Source organism: Chinchilla lanigera, unplaced genomic scaffold, assembly GCF_000276665.1.
Source record: "Chinchilla lanigera isolate Chin_1 unplaced genomic scaffold, ChiLan1.0 scaffold00056, whole genome shotgun sequence".
Lineage (NCBI taxonomy): Eukaryota > Metazoa > Chordata > Mammalia > Rodentia > Chinchillidae > Chinchilla > Chinchilla lanigera.
In genome coordinates this window covers 5358755-5379213 of record NW_004955457.1, presented here as the reverse complement: position 1 = coordinate 5379213, position 20459 = coordinate 5358755, and the positions used below count along the sequence as shown (strand labels likewise).

The following is a 20459-nucleotide window of genomic DNA, read 5'->3' as shown; positions in this document are numbered from 1 at the left end:
AAAAAAAAAAAAAAAAAAAAAGAAGTATATTCTTAAGCATGGTGGTGGTGGGTGGATAAAGCAAACAGGCCAGAGTTCTGTGCTGGAAGGTGGTAGCGAGGGGAGTCAAATGATCCACTGCACTGAATCTCAGAACTTTCCAGCCAGCCCCCTTAAAATGCACATATCAGGGCCAGGGGTGTAGCTCAGCGGCACAGGCGTCTGCCTGGCAAGAGCAAGGTCCTGAGTTCAATTCCCAGTACCAAAAAAAAGAAAAGAAAAATGCACATATCATGGGCTCAACTTCTTACCACAGAGAGGGGTCCTGCCACCCATAGTGTCTTCCATAACATAAGCTCCCAGCTACTTACACTTCTCAGGGGATCTGTGACTAGCCACGCCCCCCACGACTGTCTCTTGTGGCCCTCTCTCACCGGTCACTGTGGTATGGTCACCCCAGAGACCCTGAAATGTGGCTATTCTGTGACTTCTGGTTCCTGGTGTAGCTTAGTGTTAAACAATAAACCCTTGCTCAAAATGGCTCCTGCTTATACTAGTTTCAGATATTGTGTGCACCACTGTGGACTTCTTGTCCAAAGATATCCTGCCATGCAAAGAATCACTTTCAGAGTAAAACTCTACAATGTGCTTATAGTTTACAAGAGCCGTGAGTTGTTCCTGAGGTAGCACCGCCCGCCCCTTATTTATCAGTGAGCCCACGGGCCCCCTCCAGGCTTTCACAGTTTTCTAAGCCTTCCACATTGCTTCATTCTTTTCTCTGAGCTGTCTTCTGTTACTCTGTGATTTTTAGCTCTCTTGTTGGCTCCTTCTTCTTGGAGCACTTCTCTTGTTCCACACTAAGTAGTAGTTTTCTAGGTTCTTGATTCCAAGTCCTGCAGACACTGATCTGCAGCCAGTTGTCCCTCCACCCTCTGGCTCCCCTCCCATATGCTTTAACTAATCTCTAAATTACTCATAATATCTAATGTAAATGCCATGAAAATGATTATGTCATATTTAGAGAATAATGACAAGAAGAAAAAGTTTGTACATGTTCAGTACAGATGCGTCTTTTAAGATAATGTCGGCAAGGTTTCGTTGCATCCAGGCATGTGGAATGCACAGATATAAAAAACCAGCTGTATGCTTAAACAAAAATACACATGTATTCATGTAAGTATATATGTAATAGTGTCATTCTTGATTAGGCAAACAAAATATAATGCAGTTATCTTCCAATCACAATACTCATACGCCTTTTTATGGCTCGATTTATACTTCACTTACTCTCCTAATTAAAAGTGAGGATATCATAGATGCTCTGTATGCCATGTGAGCATCTTTACTTCCAAAATGAATCATCAGTGATGTAATAAATGCATACAAAGTCAAAAAATGAAGCAAATCAATACAAGAACTGCCCTCAAAGTAAAAGCTACATGACCAAGTACAAATAAAACTGTAAATACTAAAAATTAGACTTTCAAAATACCAAGAAATATAAAAATCAAATAATAGCATTTTTATTTTAAGACTTATCCACTAATATTATTGAGAATGTATGTCTTTCACTATGGCATCAATGTTGCTCTTATTCTATATTAAAAGTATCACATTATTCATATAAATAACTTCCAATACAAAATTACCCTTAGACCTCTATGGTAATTAAATCAAAGGACCTAAAATTATAACAATTTGGAAAAAAATTAAATGACACACAAATGGTATTCTATTAGTATACTGTCAAGTTGCATTTTTAAAAGGAAAAGTTCAAAGAGAAAAGTAAACGAAATTGAACAAATGCTGTTCTCAAAAAGGATTAGAATTCATAGAATACATATTTTGATGAGACAATATATAAAAGAAATTGATGATTGCAAAAACTATTTTATCAATTACATTTAGAAAAAAATTGATGCAAGTTAAGATATGAAATAATTGACTAAAAGATTAGAATTTTATTGATAACATATGCCAATCTTCTGTGCCCAAATTATGTCCCAGGATATGTTTCTTTTTTTTTAATCTACTACAAGGAGAGCATGGAGCTCAAGAATACAAAAGAAACAAAATGGAAAGTATAATAAATAAGGCAGTACTTCTATAACAAAACTTATCACTAGTATGCTTTTTCAGAAACATCATAAAATTTCCAAGAAAACTTTCTCCTTTATTCCTAGCTTTATTGTTACTTAATTAATTTGCTACTCTCTAAAACTGTACCCATGTCTATTGACTGTAGTCTAGTAGCTCTGAACACAAAAGAAAAAATAGCTATAATAGCTATAACAAAATAAAATAAGCATAGCTAAACTGAGAAGCACACCTATCTCTCGGATACCTACCTTCGGGAAATGCCGTTAGTGAAACATTTATGGCTACAGGATTTCGAGGACAGGGGTGATGAAGTTGGCGATAAGTTGAGAGGTGCAATCAAACTGTTGATGATTTCAGTCAGCTGAGCACTCTGCAAGGAGACAATCAGCGTTATACTCCTCCTGGCCAAGAGATGGCGCTGTCTCTCAGACCTGCAGTGGTTCTTCAACACTTACTGTCTCTCAAAACATACAAATGAGTATGTTTTCATAAATATTTAATCTACAAATACGATTTACATCACACTGATTTCTCCACTTACTACAAACAAACCTGTATTTTAAAGTACCCACCATTTTCCATATCCTTTTTTAATGATTTCTTTATCTACCAATCCCATCCTCTAGAACATCTGAAACCAGCTATAAACATCTACATATTTCCCTTGAGATGACAAAATTAATAATAAAAACTCATAGCTGTTTTTATAAATACCTATTGATATCACTACTAATGGTAAGTAGATGAAATTATAGAAAAGAAAGAGAAATTAAGTAGATGAACAAGGGATATAAAGCTGAGAAGCAATAGAGCTGGGATCCAAATTTAGGCCTAATTTTAACCACACTGTTGCTCAATACTTTCCTCACTTCAAAAAAAATTGTTTTTGTTTTTGTTTGTTTTTTTTGTTTTTTTAGGAAGAGCACTCAAGACATTCATTGACCTTTATCCCAAACTTAAATATATGTAAAATTTTTTAAATTACTGTCAAAACAATCAGAACATTTTAATAAAAGTCACATAAATGGAAACTGTGTATTTCTACAAAAAATTGCATTTCATTATATATGTAACCCATGCTTGTGGTAGAAAAATTAGAAAATGTATACAAATTTTAAAAATGAAAAGAGTACCTAGCACTTTGGAAGCCTGAGGCCAGGGGAGGACAAATTTGAGTGCAGCCTGGGAAACCTACTGACTTAGCAAGACCTGTCTTAAAATTAAAGCCAGGGAGCCAGGCATGGTGGTGCACACCTGTAATCCCAGCACTCGGGAAGCTGAGGCAGGAGGACTGTTGCGAGTTTGAGACCAGCCTGGGCTACTAAGTGAGGTGGCCAGCCTGAATTGCATAGTGAGACCCTATCTCAAAAAAAAAAAAAAGGCCCCCCAAAAATTTAAGACCAGGGTTTTGCGGGAGGGGAATGCTGGGGGCTGGGGAGTAGCTCAGCATGAAAGCCTGTGTTCAATCCTGAGTACCAGAATAGAAGTGTCACTTATACTCATATTACAAAGTAAACTATTGTTAATTTGTTGGTATATATATCATTCTAAGTTTACTGAGTATATACAAGCATGAATGTAAGCACAATAATACACACGTTTTAATAAAGTTATGCACATAAATTATCTAAAACTAGTTTCTCTTCCTTGATATAGTGTGATTTTGTTTTGCAAATTATATGCAGACCTCTGTTACAATTTTCATTAACAGCAAAATATTACATTTATGTGAGCCTGCTAAATAATTATTTTTAAAGTCTTCATTTGCATGAAACTAATAACATGTTATTAGAAATAATGAGATAAAGAATATGGTATAACCTAACCTAATATCTGAGTCCTTAAAAATTTCTTTCATGAGAAAAATCCTGCAATGTTTTCATCATTTATTTTCTTAGGAGAAAAATGAGTTAATGAGTTCATTTTCAAAATTGTTAAACAGATACTTTTCCAATTAAAGTTCATTTTCAAATTCATCAATACCAATAAATTATTTATTCGTTTATCAAGTACTCATTAGTTTATTCAATTAAATTAATGAAGTACATCATTTTCTAGTCTGCAACATAAAAACACTGTTTTCATTGTTCTACCTTCAAATACATCATCATAAAGCTCTTAAGCCCGCAGACATCACTGGTCAAGTGTGTGATAACTGTCTCAGACAGAATTTAAACAACTGGCTTTACCTAAACAACCAGAAACTTTGGCCCAATTTCATACACCATAACCCACATATGAGGTAGGAAATTGACCATAAAAATTACAGTAAGAAAAGTAGGGGGCTGGGGATTTAGCTCAGCAGCACAGTGCTTGCCTGGCAAGCATGAGGTTGTGAGTTCAATTCCTGGAACCAGCAAAAAAACAAAAACAAAAGAAAACAAAAAATAAAAGTACCACAATTAAAAAAAAAAGTAAAATTAGGAGGGACATAACTTGAACTCTGAAAAGAAAAAATAATTTTAAGTAAAAAAAAATACATATGGATAGCAAGATTTTTAATGAAAATATACCAGTAGTGAAATTTATTTTAAATCATCTGAAGTACTAAAACAAGGCATCATTTTATTTATAAAAAAAATTACAATACAAGTAGTAATCTTACAAATCAGTTATATTTTTAAAATAATTTCAGTATACAACTCAACAGTACATTTATGTTTTCATTGGCACCCTGGCTGCCATACTTTGAGTAACTTTTTCCTCTGTCATGTTCCTCCGCCAGCCTCTGGCTGCCTTAGAGCCCACTGACCATGAAATGAAGCCAGGAGCCAAAATAGACCGCTCCTCCTTCAAGAGGTGGCTGTCAGGTATCATGTTCAGTGATGGGAAAGGGCCTATGCTAGCCTTGCAACTTGTGCAGAAGCACTGGATTATGCTTAGAAGGGTCTTGTGCTGCTTAGTGGTCTGCTATCACTGTCTTTAAATTCCTAATAAATATTTTCAATAAAGGGGTCTGCAGTTGCATTTTGCACTGTACAAATCAGCCAGTTCTGATATTATCTCAGGTCCAACAAAACTGATCAAACCAAGGAGAGAAAACAAAATACAGGAAGTCTTTTAAACATGAAAACTCCTCTAGAATTTACTGTACTACTTACTAATTTAAGCTGAGCACGGTCACACATGTGCCAATTCCAACATTTGGGGAGGCTGAGATAAATGGATCAAAAGTCTAAGCCTAGCCTGGGCAATTTAGTGACTTAGCAACACCTGGTCTTACAATGAAAAATAAAAATAAAGGGCTGAGGGTGTAGCTCAGTTAGAAGGTTGGTTCAGTCTGCAGTGGAAGAGGAGGAAAGGAGTGAGGAGAAAGAAGAGGAAGAGGAGGAGAAAGGGGAGGGAGTGGGGGAAAGAGAACTAATTTATCAGCTGACTTTCCAATACATAACTAACGGCCAACAGGTGGAGACAGTTGGTCTGAGAAAGCAAATGAATCATTCTAGAGTAAGAAGCAACCAATGTGTAAGTGAGAGGGACTGAGCGTATGGAACGAGGGGAAGAGGTGCACAGAGAAGAGAGTGTGAGGGTAACCAACGCTGATCTGCACCACTGCTCCGTCGTTAGGGTGCATCCCAACTGAACATCAGGTGATTACGAAGTAACTTCCCAAAGTACAAAATATTCACAAAAGTGCTGTGATTACATAAGAAACGAAAACTAAGCAATTGTAATTCTACCAAATATGAGAATTTATGCAGTGTTTTAGTTTACTAGGAATCCAGTACTAAATTACTTAACAGTTTACATTAGAGAAATTCAGGAAAATTAGATGTCGACAGGGTTGACTGTATTATTTCCCAGGATAGCAGGTGATCATGCGGCTGTGGTCAAGACTGGCTGTGCTCTGGCAGATTCTCCCTAGCTGCAAAGGACAGATAGAGAGAGACACAGATACTGCAAAATACTGCAACTTGTACAGTCATCCATAATAGGATTACAGACCAGGCGAGGGTCTGGAATTAAAGCAGTCTATTAGGGCCTTCTTTGACTTTCCACACCATTTTGATGAAGAAACTCATATTCCATTATTACTTTTCACTGAGAGTTTCAATCCACTAGTCAAACATTAACCACTGTTCTTTCCTCCTGAAAAAAGTCCAATGATGAGCAGCTTTGTTCAGAAAGAATTTTCCATACTAATTTAAATAATTTTTAACTGTATCAATATAATAGAGGTAAACCATATATATATATACCAAATATTTAAATTGTATGCAGTGTCAAGTAGCCAACTTCATTTCCCCATATCAAAGACAAACACACATACAATGACATTTATTTGAATAATTTATAAAATCAGTAAAATGCCATTTCAATACCTGTACACTTAACTCTGACTTTACCTGTTTCTCTATGTTTCGAAGAAGAAGTGTTGGGCTGCTTGGTGACATTTCAAAATCTTGTTCTGGTAAAGGCTCTTGACTTCTCTGGGGAACCTGAAGATTCTCTGTAGTGTTTAATGAAGCTGCTTGCTCTGCAAACTGTATTTGTTTTTTCAGAATATCTTTTGGAAGCTTACTTTCTTCTAGGATCACTATGCCCTAGATAAATAGCAATGAAAGGGGTGAATTGATAGCAAATTGATTACTAAATCAGCTTTAATGCTAGAGTGCACATGGAATTGGGCATCCTAGTATCCCCTGTAAATAATTAAAACACACACTTAAAAGTACAATTTAACTTTAGAAAATGGCTAATTTAAGATGTGTGGTTAAAATAACACTGGATGACTGTGTGGGCTTGTAATACACTGTCACAATGTAAGCACATGCTCCTATTGGTTTTTTTTCCCAGTATCGGGAATCGAACTCACGACCTGGCGCTTGCCAGGTAGGTGCTGTGCCACTGAGCTAAATCTCCAGCCCCCTCCTATTGGTTTTTAACATTAGCATTAAAAGCATGATATATTTAGAATACAATTAAAGGCTCATACTCAGAATAAGGACATTTTAGACCAAAATTCAAATCATTTCTTATTATAATCCTTTGATCTTTTGGTTACAAGTATTTCTTTTTTTTTTTTTCTTTTGGTTTTTCTCTGGTACCGGGGAACCGAACTCACGACCTTGCGCTTGGTTACAAGTATTTCTATTTGAGTTCTGTATGAAAATGAACTTTATAAATTAAAATATCGATCTTACGAACATCCAAATAACAATCTAACTCTATACTAACTCCTCTGAGAGCGTCACTATGAGCCGGCCCCTATTGCTAAAACCAGCAAGCATGGGCAGGAATGCCCAGTGAGAGACAGTTCCTGCTGCTTATGGGGTAGTTGTGTTAGTAAGAAAGGCACAGGCTTTCAACTTTGATAGGGTATTTTCTGGAATGTAATGAACTAAAAGAATGAGAAGGGCTCTACGTGCCTTTGTATTTCCCCCTACTCACACACACGCATTCCTTAGCTGATTTGCTCAGTTTCCTCATATTCCCCAGCTTTCTCCTCCCAATGGTTTGCAACATTAGGTCCTTAGGGGCAATGGGAATAGGAAAGAAAGAGGAAGAAGGAGTGTACAAATATGATGTTTTTGTTTTTGTTTTCTGGTATCAGGAATCGAACTCACAACCTTGAGCTTGCCAGGCATGCGCTGTGCCACTGAACTAATTCCCCAGCCCCTCAAATATGATCTTAACTGTGTCATGGTAGGTTCTCATCATAAAACTTCTACCCATTCTACTAGCCCTCCCTCTAAAAAAGATACGGTGGCAGTTGTATATGCGCACATATAAAGCAACTAATAAGCTCCTATAGCTAGTTAAAGAAGTATTAAACTATTAATGTGGCTAAATAGGTTCTGAATGGAAATACTTAAAAGTATTAACATAAGTTTATTAATATAATTAACATAAGAATGGAACAAATTAAATGACTGATATGGGCCACCCTATATCATGTTTAAGTCCAATTTATAAGGAGGAAACCAACTATATATAATAATGTGTTATTTATGCATTTTAGTTACTCTATGTATAGAGTACTATACTATAATTCTTAAAAATCTACATTTATAGTAATGCTAATATGTTGACTTTTCCAAAGAGAAAAGGATCCATTGTTGATCTCACTAACTTTTCTTAGAATATACAAATATAACCATCAAGAAATCTGAAGAAACATATCCAAAAGAAGTTCTTATTTCATTTGATATTTTAGAAATTAAAGTAGATATGACAGGTGGAGTATCATCCATCTCGGAAAACACTGCAGGTACCCATTCAAGAAAATTTCCACAAGGCTTTCACTAGGTATTTTTATGTAAGTATCTGCATGAAATAGAAACTCAAGAGTTCATCATATCAATGTAACTATAATCGATTAAATTAAAATTAAACATGAGTTCATCATATCAAATTAATTATAATTCCCTTGTGATTTATACTATTGGCAAGTTTGCTGCAGATTAGACCTATTTCATAACACATAGTTATGATATTACTGCCATGGAAAAATCTATCCTGGATTTCAAAAGCCTTCTTTCTAAACCTTTGTGATACTGCCTTTTGATAAATAAAGAGCCGGCAACATTTAGCTCAGTCAAGAATGTTTTAAAAATTCTGCCAGGAGGGGCTCGGGATTTAGCTCAGCAGCAAAGTGCCTGCCTGGCAAGCACAAGGTAGTGAGTTCGGTTCCCGGTACCGGAGAAAAACCAAAAACAAAAAAAAATTCTGCCAGGGAGACATTCGCAGCCTATTTTATAATCTATTTTTTTCCTTAAAGTGTTGCCCAGGACAAAAACTGTCAACATACGATAAGAGTGGTCTGTGAGCTGCCATGTCTTTGCCCATGTCAATCCAAAAACTGAAGAAACAGATGAAGATTAAATCTTTTGTGGAGGCCAGTCTTCTGGCTGGCTCGCTTCCTGCCTTGTAGGTGCCCTGAGGGAGCGCCTGCAGCGCACGGGGAGCCACGGGGCGGGGAGCGCTGCTCTTCTGGCTGGCTCGCTTCCTGCCTCACAGGTGCCTGGGGGGAGGGCCCCTGCAGCTGCTCAATTGAGAACTACCACGACACAGAGAAACAATGACACAATTGGCCCACCATGCACGGGCTGCAGATGCCCACCCATGGATGTGTGTGAACCATTCAAACACGGAGAAATCCCTGGGACTGTGTGCCATACAACGGGCCACTCTTGCTCCTGCCATTGAGAACCAGACATGTCCAGAGTCAGCAGAGGAGCAGCTGCTGAACAAGGACTCAGAGAACATGAGAATGCACACTAAGCCCGAGGAGTCAGAAGTCCTGTGGACTGGGGTCATGAGAGCTGCTCGGAAGCTGTAAACCAGGAGGACCTTGCACAATACCTGCAGAGACTCACTGGAAGCCATTCTTCCCCTGACAGTACAGGCTGTGGTGGAGCTCCGGAGAAGTCTGCAGCAGGATTCCTGCTGCTTGTGCTGACAGTTGGGGAGAGGATACTAACTGGTTGCTGGGTCCCAATGCGATGGGAGGCTGGAGAGAAAACGCTACAAAAAATGGCTTTGGCCCCAGACGGCTCACTTGATTTTTGACAACCCTTAGGCTGTAACTACTTGTTAGATCCTTCTTGCATATCTCTGTCTTCCTGAGAAACCACTTCAAAGATACCACCATGTATTACAGCAGCCATTGATATTTTCCTACTAATCTATCCATAACTCTGCAATGTTTGTATTGTTCCTATCCTATTTCATAAATGGATGCATGTCTATCATTATGTGTTTCCTACAACAACCATTGAGAAAAGTTAATGATTATTCAATAGGTCACTCATGTATAGCTCTATTTATTTTCTTTAGAAGCCACTTTGAAGATACCAAAGTATAGTACAACAACTATTGATAATCTCCTACCTCTTTTGTCTGTAACTCACTATTATTTGTCTATTTCTTTTCCTGAGAAATTATCTTGTAGATAACAATATGTGAAACAATAACCATTGATAATTTCCTACCACTTTGTCTGTAATTTGGTAAGCCCCCCCATTATTATGTTATCCTTCTTTTACTCTTTAAAATAAAAAATAAATAAATAAATATTTTGTGGAAAAGAGAGAGAGTAAGGCTTTGCTCTTAAAAAAAAAAAAAAATGGAATAGAATTTTTTTCTTGGCGGGGGCAGGTATCGCGAATCAAACTCAGGACCTTGTGTTTGCCAGGCAGGTGCTGTGCTGCATAGCTATATCACTGGCCAAGAAAAGAGCAGTATAGTTGCAGATACTAGGATATTTTAGATACTAGAATATCCTAGATATTATAACACTATGATAGAATAAAGGTAGGTAAGAAAGATCTCAATTTATTTTAGACAAATGAGACATGTACAGTACTGGACATAAGTGAAAACTCTAGGAAAAAGTGAAAGCAAATCACCTGATCCAGAGAAGGCACCTGGTTTCCAGTAACCCTGGAGAGATGCCCTAACCCCATCCCATATCTCAGGTTCCTTGTAGGAAAAAAACGTGTGAAAAGATAATTGCCTAAGCAACATGTTTATTACTCACATAAAGTCACCAAAGCTAATTTTAAGCAAAACTTAAGTGGAAAATTTTAAACACCCAAAATATACAACTGAAAATGTGGAAGGCACAACTCTTACAGAATAACAGAAATCTAAAAGCAATTGGGTAGCTAGTGTCTCTTGCAAGAAAAAACTGTCACAATGTTTTTCTGAAAATGAGAAGCTATTTACTTGTGGAAAGCTTAAGATGCAGAAAGGAAAACAAGGAAAATTGCAATATGTTGATAAAGAATAACCAAGGGATTCTGCTAAGAGCTGTTCTTTTCTCCTCTCTAAAAATTTAAATAAAATTTAGGCCATAGGAAGTGTAGCAAAAGAGCAAACGATAACTTAAAGACCTAAAACTTGTGGGTATACTCAGCAATATTCAGGATGTTTCCTGCTCCTCTTCCGGGAGACTTACTTAAACAGGAAATATACAAAATAGTATCTCTCGATCTCTTTCCCTTCCCTTTATTTCTAATTTAACTGAGAAGAAAATCCTTTTGTTTTTGAAATATCTTCTGATTCAAGATAGTATAAGCTATCTTTCAATATTTTTTTAACAATAATTCAAGAAACTGTAAGAGCAAATCAAGTGCTGTTTTTTTCCATTCAATATAATAATAGCTCGTGTACACTATAAATAAACTAAACATTTTGATTAATTCATAAAAAATGCAAGGAGGAAGTATGAAAATGCCTATTATGTATGACAGTATAATTGCCTGGCATTTTCCATACAGTAAACAACAAGATTTCATTGTTTTGTTTTGCTTTGGTTTGGTTATTTATTTTTCTCCAGTCCTGAGAAACTAACTCAAGAATCCCTGCACGCTAGACAAGCATTCTTATCACTGAGTTACACTACAGCCCTGAGAGTACTACTTTAAGAGACCAGAGGACCAGATCCACATCTATCATGAACTAAGAAAAAATAAAGTTATATAAATTATTACTGGGAAGTTTAGATTTTTTCCTTAAAATAATTTATTCCAATAAACATTATAAACCATGTCGTCAAACATTTTCATAAAACATTCAAGCAGCACGTATACAGTATTGCTTAGAATGTACAGAACATTAAAATATCCTTGTCAAGTCAAAGGAATGTGAACCAAATTGTGTAAATACAAATATAAATCTTAGTCATCAATTTAACTGGGAACCTACTTTCTTGAAAATTTACAAATCAATTTATACTTAACTAATTTTTAAGATTCTATTTGTTATAAAAATGCATGTGCTATTACTTTTGTTAAAAAATTATCAAAGAGAAGAAACTATCTGTTGATTTTAAAGGATTAAGAAATTATTATTACTGAAGGTCCCTGTAAAGGAAAAGTAAACAATGGAAAAAATAACTATGGTAATTAAAAATAAAATTTCCATTAGGAAACTTCTTCAACATGGTTCTCTCAAATAAGGTTTTCTGTCATTCTTTTACCTACCTTCCTACAAATACCATTGCCATATCCTACAAAGTACTAACAGTATTCACCACTTTCTTAGTTTCCTCTCTCTCAGTATGTGCTGCTCTGAATACCATGCTGCCTTGTCATGCCTGAAATTGATTATGCTATTTCTACCTTCAAACCTTAAAGGAATTCTTTCCTGTGGTTCAATCACCCCATCAAGAAAATTACTATTTATTCTCCAGAAGCCTGAAATATCACACTGCTTCTTTTTCTCCTTTGCTCTGAACTTCTTTCCCCAATAGTCTCTTTCATGCTTTTTCTATATCTTTCCATGTCCTACTAAACATGCACCACTGGACATAACATCAACTTTCAGCTACTTATATCTCTGTCCTTCTGATCTGAATTTAAATATGTAACAGCGCAAAGCATATGAATCTTTGCTAATGTGCACACCTTAGGTGGAGCTGGACTAACTACCTAATTCAACGACTCTGATCACGTCCCTTCACTAAGGTGAAACATTTTCATACAGCTGAAACATTTTCAGTGCACTCTGTCAATCTGATAATACTATATTATCTTCAGAGGTCCACAGTCCCACTATGTTGAAAGACGTTTCCCAGAAAAACAAAGTTATAAACATATATTTAGTACCATTTAGATTAAATAGGACTTCATAGGATTGCATGAGAGCTCTTTGTATCACTGCTTCTATGGGAAAATGTACTTTCAATTTCAAGCACCCTATAATTTTCCATACTTCAAGATTTAAGCAGCCTATAATTTGGGGGGAAACAATGTACTTTTAAGCTAGGGAAATAGTACATTAATATTCCCTTGGTTGGAATTAAAATAGCATTTATTTGTGTAATCATTGCTTAATTTTATCCTTATTAAAATGAAATCCCTAAAAATGGAAGAACATTGCAAGTTTTTATTCACCACTAAATAGTCCAAGCACATATTAGACACCTAACAATGTGTGAAAGAATAAAGGTGAAACATTAGAAAATAGAAAAGGAAGGACAGCACTATAAATTTTATCTTAAAATTTTTACAATATTATAACAGACTTACTGCATTTTCCATTAAAATAACTGCAAATCTTTATTCTCTTGGAAATCTGCCTCTACTATCTCATTTCCAACATCTTCAAAACACCTCAAAATAAATGTCCAACAGAACTTGACAATGTATAAGAAAGTTTATATTTATCAAACTTCCTGCAAATCAAGCACTTTTGCCTTTCTTGGAAACTACAGAGAAGAGAATGATTAAAATCATAATCACTTAGGCAGTTATTGAAAACATAACTGTCAACAAATACTTTCTTCTTCTCTGTCTGAGAGGGGGAAGGATTTTCTAATTGTTACAGGTATGATCTGAAAAGGCAGCTCAAATCTCAGCGTGCTCTTCAAAAACCATAGCTCTGTTTGTTTTTGATGATAACTATTCTGAAAAAGGAACCCTGCTGCATTGTAGGTGGGAATGTAAACTAGTGTAACTACTGTGGAAAACAGTATGGAGAGATCTCAAAGGAGAACTCGCTAGATAGTAACAGAACTGTAGGAAGAAGTAAAGGTCTCAATAAAGGCAAACAACTGGACAATCATAATCGCCAGTTTTCTGATAACAATGGCTTGTAACTCCACTTCTTGTTTTCTACAAGACTGAAGAGACTAATAATATCAAAAGAATTATTGGCTTGTGTTTTGGGGCATAGAAAGTATAAGCTTGTAACTGTGACAAAGCTCTAAAGGAATAAGAGATTTTCTGTGTTATTAAGGTTATCCTGGTGTACATTCAAGAATATTACAATTTTATGAAGTTAGAAGTAATCCCTGCAGTAACCACAAAGAAAATGGCTACAGAATATAGACAAAAGGAAAATATACACAAAAGGAAAAATCAACTAAAGCCTCCCTGCCATCTTCCTCCCTCTTGCCCATCTTCCCTCCTTTGCCATCTTCCCTCCCTCCCATCATCCTTCTCTCCCTCCTTACCATCGTCCCTCCCTGCCATCATCCTTCTCTCCCTCCTTACCATCGTCCCTCCCTCCCATCATCCTTCTCTTCCTCCTTACCATCTTCCCTTCCTCCCATCTTCCCTCTCCCCCTGCCCTCCATCTTCCCTTTCTCCTCCCCTTCCACCATCCCTCCCTCCCATCTCCCTTCCCTTTCATCTTGCCTCCTTCCCTTCTCACCCCCTGAAAAAAATGAACTAAACAAAAATCAGTAATGTAGGAAATTAGTAAAAAAATGCTAAAAGGAATATAAAAAACAAAAGCAAAATGACAGGCACTCACCCTTATCATTAATTATTTTGAATGTAAATGGAGTAAATGCTAAGGAAGAAAGGGAAAAAATATACATATACACAAGTAGTTAAGACAGTTATACAACTAGTTTCTCTTAGTTCATTAAAAGGAAAGGTTTATGCTAACATTATTTAGACAAGATATCTACTACCAGCAATACGCAATATATCAATTGTTGTAACTGTCCTACTAACCTGTGTATTTTTTATCTTTTTTCTCTTTAAAATAAAAAAGAAGACAAAGATTGGCAGAATAGATTAAAAAATACATAATTCAAGTAGACACTGTCTACAAATAACTCACAAATGAAAGAAAAGTAAAAAGAATGGAAAGACATTCCATGCAAATAGTAGTCCAAAAGAGAGTAGGTGTGGCTGTACTAAGGTGAGACAAAAGAAACCTTACATTAAAAAAAGTTGAAAGAGACATAGGACATTATATATTAATAAAAGGTTCAGTACATTAAGAAGATATAAAATTATAAATATAACAGAAGTAAAAACTGACAGCATTGAAGGAATAACTCAACAGTTTTAAAATAATAGTTGGAGAATCCTGTAACCACTCCTATAATGGATGGAAGTAAACATATGGAAGATTTAAAACAAGAAATTAACTAGCTTTAACAAACATACAAAAATTTACCCAACAACAGCATGCATATTCTTCTCAAGTATACATGACACATTTTCCAGGAGAGACCACATGTTAGGCTACAAATTAAATCTTAAATGATGTAAAATGGAAGGCATCTTTAAAAATGTGTTCTCCAACCACAAAAGAAAAAAATGAAGCAAATATCAGAAACAGAAAAAAAATAGAAATTTCACAATTTTGTGGAAATTAAACAACAACATACTCTTACATAACCAATTAAGCAAAGAGAAAAATCACCAAGGAAAATAGAAAATACTTACAGATGAATAAAATAAAAATGCAACATAACAAAACTCATGTGATACAATAAAGTAGTGCTAAGGGGGGAATTTATAGCTATAAACATATGTTTTAAATTCTCAAATTAATAACCTAACTTACAAATTAAGGAACTAAAAAATGGAAAACAACCTAAACCAAAATCTAACAGAAAGAATAAACATCACAGCCTCGATAAACTAAAATGACAGAAAAAACAATGCAGAAAAATCACTGACACTAAAAGTTCTTTTGAAAACATCTACAAAATGGACAAGTCGTTAGCTGAATGGACTAAGACATCAAAGAGAGAAGACTCAAATTGCTGAAATCAGAAATGAAATTAGAATTACCACTAATTCTACAGAAATAAAAAGAATGATAGAGCATAACAAACAATAGTATGGAAAAAACCATAAATAACTTAGACAAAATGGACAAATTCCGAGAAACACAAACCCCATGAAAACTACACCACAAAGGAACAAATGCTAGGCAGACCTGTGCCTAGCTGAGAGAGGACACTGCAGTGGTTCAGTTCTGGACTGTCCCACAAGGCTCATGTGTAGAAGGCTCAGTCCCTAGGGCAGCAACGTTCACAGATGAGGCTTGGGAAACATGAAGTCATGAGAACTCCAGACTTATCAGTGGGTTCATCCATGGATACAGTCATACTTTGATGGCATTATTGGAAGATGAGGGAAGTAGGGTTCACCCTACTTAGAGGAAGCAGGTAACAGGGTGCATGCTTTGGAAGGGTTATATGTATCTTGACCTAGACCCTCCTTCTCTTCTCCCTCCCTTCTTTCCTTCTCCTCTCCCCTCCCCTCCTCTTCTCTCTTCTTCCCACCTCTTCTTTTTCCCTCCTGTCCTTTCCCTCGCTCTCCCTCTCTTTCTTCACCTTCCCTTCCTCCCTCTGCTTCCTGCCGTCATGAGCGGAGCACTTTTTCTGCCATGCCCCTCTGCCATGTTGTACTGACTTACCACAGGCCCAGGGACCATAAACCAAAACTACTGAAGCATGAACACAAAACCAATCTTTCTCCCTTCAAGTTCACTTTCTCAAGTGTTTTATCAGAGTGATGTAAACCTGACTAATACAAAGACTGAATGAGTAATCAAAAGTCTGAGAAAGTAAAGCTCTGGACCTGATGGCTTCACCTCTAAATCTGAACATTTACAAAAAAACTACCAATCCTTTGTAACTTCCTCAGAAAATCAAAGAGATAAGAATATTCTTTAAGCCCAGCATTACTCTGACACCAAAGTAAAGACACTACAAGAAAAGAAAATACATACCAGTATCTTTTATTAACAATGATGTAAACATTCTGAACTAAAAGCTAGCAGGCTAAATTTAGCAGCACATTAAAAGGATTATAAACCATGACTAAGTGGCATTAATTCCCATGGTACAACTATGGTTCAGTATAAAAACTGGTCAGTGTAACATACCACATTGACAAAAATGGGGAAAACAACCAAATGATCATCTCAACTAATGCAAAAAAAAATATTTTTCACAAAATTTAGCACTTCTTTTTTCATTTTGTGATAAGGTCTCACTATGGTGCCTAAGCTACCCTTGAACTCCTGGTCTCAAGTAATCCTTCTGTCTTATTCTCCCAAAGTAGCTGTGAATATACCCAGCACCATGCCCAGCTTCAACACATTTTTTCTGATTAAAAAATCTGACAATCTGGGAATAGAAAGAAACTACTTCAGTGTAATAAAAGATACATACAAACCCTCCAGAAAGAAATATCTTCCTCAGTGGTAGAAGATTAAAGGCTTTTCCTGTGACCAAGGCAAGCATGCCTGCTTTCATCACTTCCGTTCAACATTGGAAGTTTAGTCACAGTAATTAGACAAGAAAATAAATGAGTATCCAAATTGTAAAGAAAGAAGTAAAATTATCTTTTTTTCAGATGATTTGAAACTTATGAGTAGGAAACTCTCAATTTTTCACTAAAAAACCTAGAATATGTTTAGCAAAGTAGAAAGATATAAAGTCAACAAAAAAATTAGTTGTATTTCTATATATTAAAAATGAACTATCAAAATTACAATACAATTCCCCTTACAGTAGTATCAAAAATAATAAAATGCTTAAGAATAAATATAGCAAATATTTAATCAATGAAAACATTCCTGAAAAAATGTATTTAGAGCTACTAAAATGTTACATAGAAACGATTTCAATGATAAATTTTGTTATGTGTATTTTGCCACAACAAAAAAAATCTGGGAAGTGGGCATGGTGGCACACAGCCCTTCACAGGCTGACCCAGGAGGATTGTGAGTTTGTGACCAGCCTTGGCTACAAGATTCAGGCCAACCCGGACAACATAGTAAGACCAGGTTTTTTTTTAAAAAATGAGGAAATATAGTAGTATCTACTAACTGGAATCCAGTAAAGAAGGCCGAAATTACTCAGAGCCTGATAAAATGATCTTCGTAAATACAAAAAGGTTTTAGAAAGATAGCTTTAATTTATAGCAACTCATGTATCAAAATTCTTAACATAAGTTGCTACATTTTATAAAACTTTGTAAATTATGTGTGATGGAACTAAAACAATAACAATGTTCACAAAAATAAAACATAGACAATACCTTGGAGGCACGAATCTGCCTATGAACATCTGTTAGTTGTTGGATTTTGTATTCTAGCTCTGAAATCTGGGCTTGAAGCCACGTCCATCGGCTGCCAACTCTTGCTCTGTCTACAAGCCACTTCCATTCAGTACTACGGTTACTGTGAACAAGAAAAGCACTGTTAGTCAAAACACAAGCCAGTGAAGATCTCACAGACTGCTTAATAACTTCCTTGAGTCCTAGCATAAAATCCTACTTCCTTTACAAAACAGCTAATTACATGAAAGAATGACGGGTTGACTTATCAAAAAAAGCAGTGAAATTTCTTTATCATTCCACCCCCATTAGTTGTTTTTATTCAACATTGTGAACCCAGGAGTAAGATAATCTTTCCACAGTTTTTCATTAATGCTAAACACTTAGATAGGGATGGGCCAGCAAAGCAAACATGAATGATAATACCAATACAATGTAAGAACAGATTCGTAAGGTCTAACGCGTGAGTAGTTAGAAAGTATTGATCAAACCATTTGAACTATGTCTACATCCATGCAGCAAACTATAGTGTATTCAACCTAATTATATGTAATTTTCATTTACTAAAACAGGCATCACTATTCGGTGACTTCATAAAAATCAATTTTAAGAAACTGACAAAAACTGTTAGAAATATGCTCTTCTACATTTGAAATAATAACTACATCAAATATACAAGCTTTGAGAGATTTTTAAGATAAACACCTTGTTAAAAATCTGATTTCCATGATTCACAACCAAGAGATCACAAAAGAATTATATAAAGCCATTCTTTCATGTGTATTTGAAAATAAAGATTGAATCCTAACTCTTCCTAGTTGCTCTATAGTTTGTGAGATTACAGATTAGCTACTTTATATAATATTTCAACCATCTTAAGTAGAAAACAATTATTTGGAATTACAGATGTGTGTATGTGTGCATTTGTGCACATGTGTATGTTATAAATTGCCAAGGAAATGTTTCAAATAAACTGATGGGAAATAACTATTTAATGGCAAGACATATAACTTTGCTTAAAAACTCTAAAAATCCATTTTTTCAGAATTAAATGTTATTTCACATTGCTAGAAACCATGAAAAACATTTACATTATCCTATATTACAGCACAACATTTTGACGGAATAGTTCTTGTTATAAATAAGATCTTACTGATTTGTATAACTGAAATAAGTCTACAATTCTTCAAGGTAAAGCAGAATATTTTAGTAAATAACTTTAAAAATTTTAAATGTAGAAATAAACATATGGCTTCATTATAAAAATCTTATGTAGTCTACTTCTAGATTATGTCTATGATCAATTAACACCATAAAGATGCATTCTTAACATTATTTTGGTAAGCTGAAATACAGCAGAAAAATTAACACAGCTCAGAAATATTAAGCATACACTTTTGCTACATTTTAAACTGTATGGTAACTATACCATATTTACAGAGCTCTAGTTAACCTTTATTATCCATAAATCTGCTTTCAAATAATTGTTGTTATTAATCTGGAAATTTTGACTATTTAAAAATCAAACAATTGCCATTCTTATGACTGCATAAAAGACTAATTTTTGTTGTTGTTGTTGTTGTTGTTTTTCCGGTACCAGGGATGGAATTCATGGCCTTGCACTTGCCAGGCAGGCACTGTGCTGCTAAGCTAAATCCCCAGCCCCCAAACATACAGAATGATTGTTTGTTTGTTTGTTTTGTTTTTCTTCTGGTACCAGGAATCGAACTCACAACCTTGCACCTGCCAGCCAGGCGCTGTGCCACTGAGCTAAACCCCCAGCCTAAAAGACTAATTTTTAAAAATAATTTGAAGTGAAAGTTTCAAATAAGACCATTGGCAAAAGTCTACTTATTGCCAAACAACATAGGATATATACCACCAAAACTGAACCATAATGTAAATTATGTACTTTGAGTTATAATGTGTCAACAGAGGTTCATCAGTCATAACAATGGTGCACCACTCTGGTGTTAGACATTGACAGTGGAAGAAATTGTGCACTTGTAGGTATCAAAGTATATGAGAACTCTGAGAGCCGGGCGTGGTGGTGCACGCCTGTAATCCCAGCCCTTGGGAGGCTGAGGCAGGAGGATCATTGCAAGTTTGAGACTGGACTGGGCTACAAAGTGAGCTCAAGGTCAGCCTGAACTGCATAGTGAGACCCTGTCTCAAAAAGACAAAAACAAAAAAAAGGGAACTCTGTACATTTTACTCAATTTTGCTATGACCTAAAAGTGCTCTTAAAATTTATTATTTTTAAAAATGCATTTAAACATAAAAGTACATTTTTCATATTAGACTTTAGCCAAGCATTTACTTTAAGAGAGCATTTGCTGTCAGGTAAACAGAAGACAATTATTGTAGCTTTGTATTTATCTATTACTCCAAGATTTTATATCCGTATTTTAAAAAGTTATTCATAAAAAGATTTTTGCTGGGCATAATGTGATTGGAGAGATCATATATATTAGAATTTGTCTTGGTATCATTAACTATTATTTAATAGTCATTATTGTGATTTTGTACATTTGAAACAATAAAAAAATCATACTTTCACAGATATGGACAAAATGGAAGAAAATGCCAAATTAAAAATTTATTATTTATACATAG

General features: G+C 35.4%; 1 protein-coding gene across 1 annotated transcript in view; it reads right to left on the bottom strand.

Moving 5' to 3' along the window:
- Kansl1l (KAT8 regulatory NSL complex subunit 1-like) overlaps window positions 1-20459 on the bottom strand; it is a 91143-nt gene that overhangs the window by 45419 nt on the left and 25265 nt on the right. Inside the window, exons 3-5 of the mRNA XM_005396949.2 lie at window positions 17826-17967; window positions 6426-6623; window positions 2328-2449 (exon numbers count right to left, since the gene is read on the bottom strand). Coding sequence (XP_005397006.1) covers window positions 2328-2449; window positions 6426-6623; window positions 17826-17967 — 462 coding nt within the window. The remainder of the gene's footprint in view (window positions 1-2327; window positions 2450-6425; window positions 6624-17825; window positions 17968-20459) is intronic.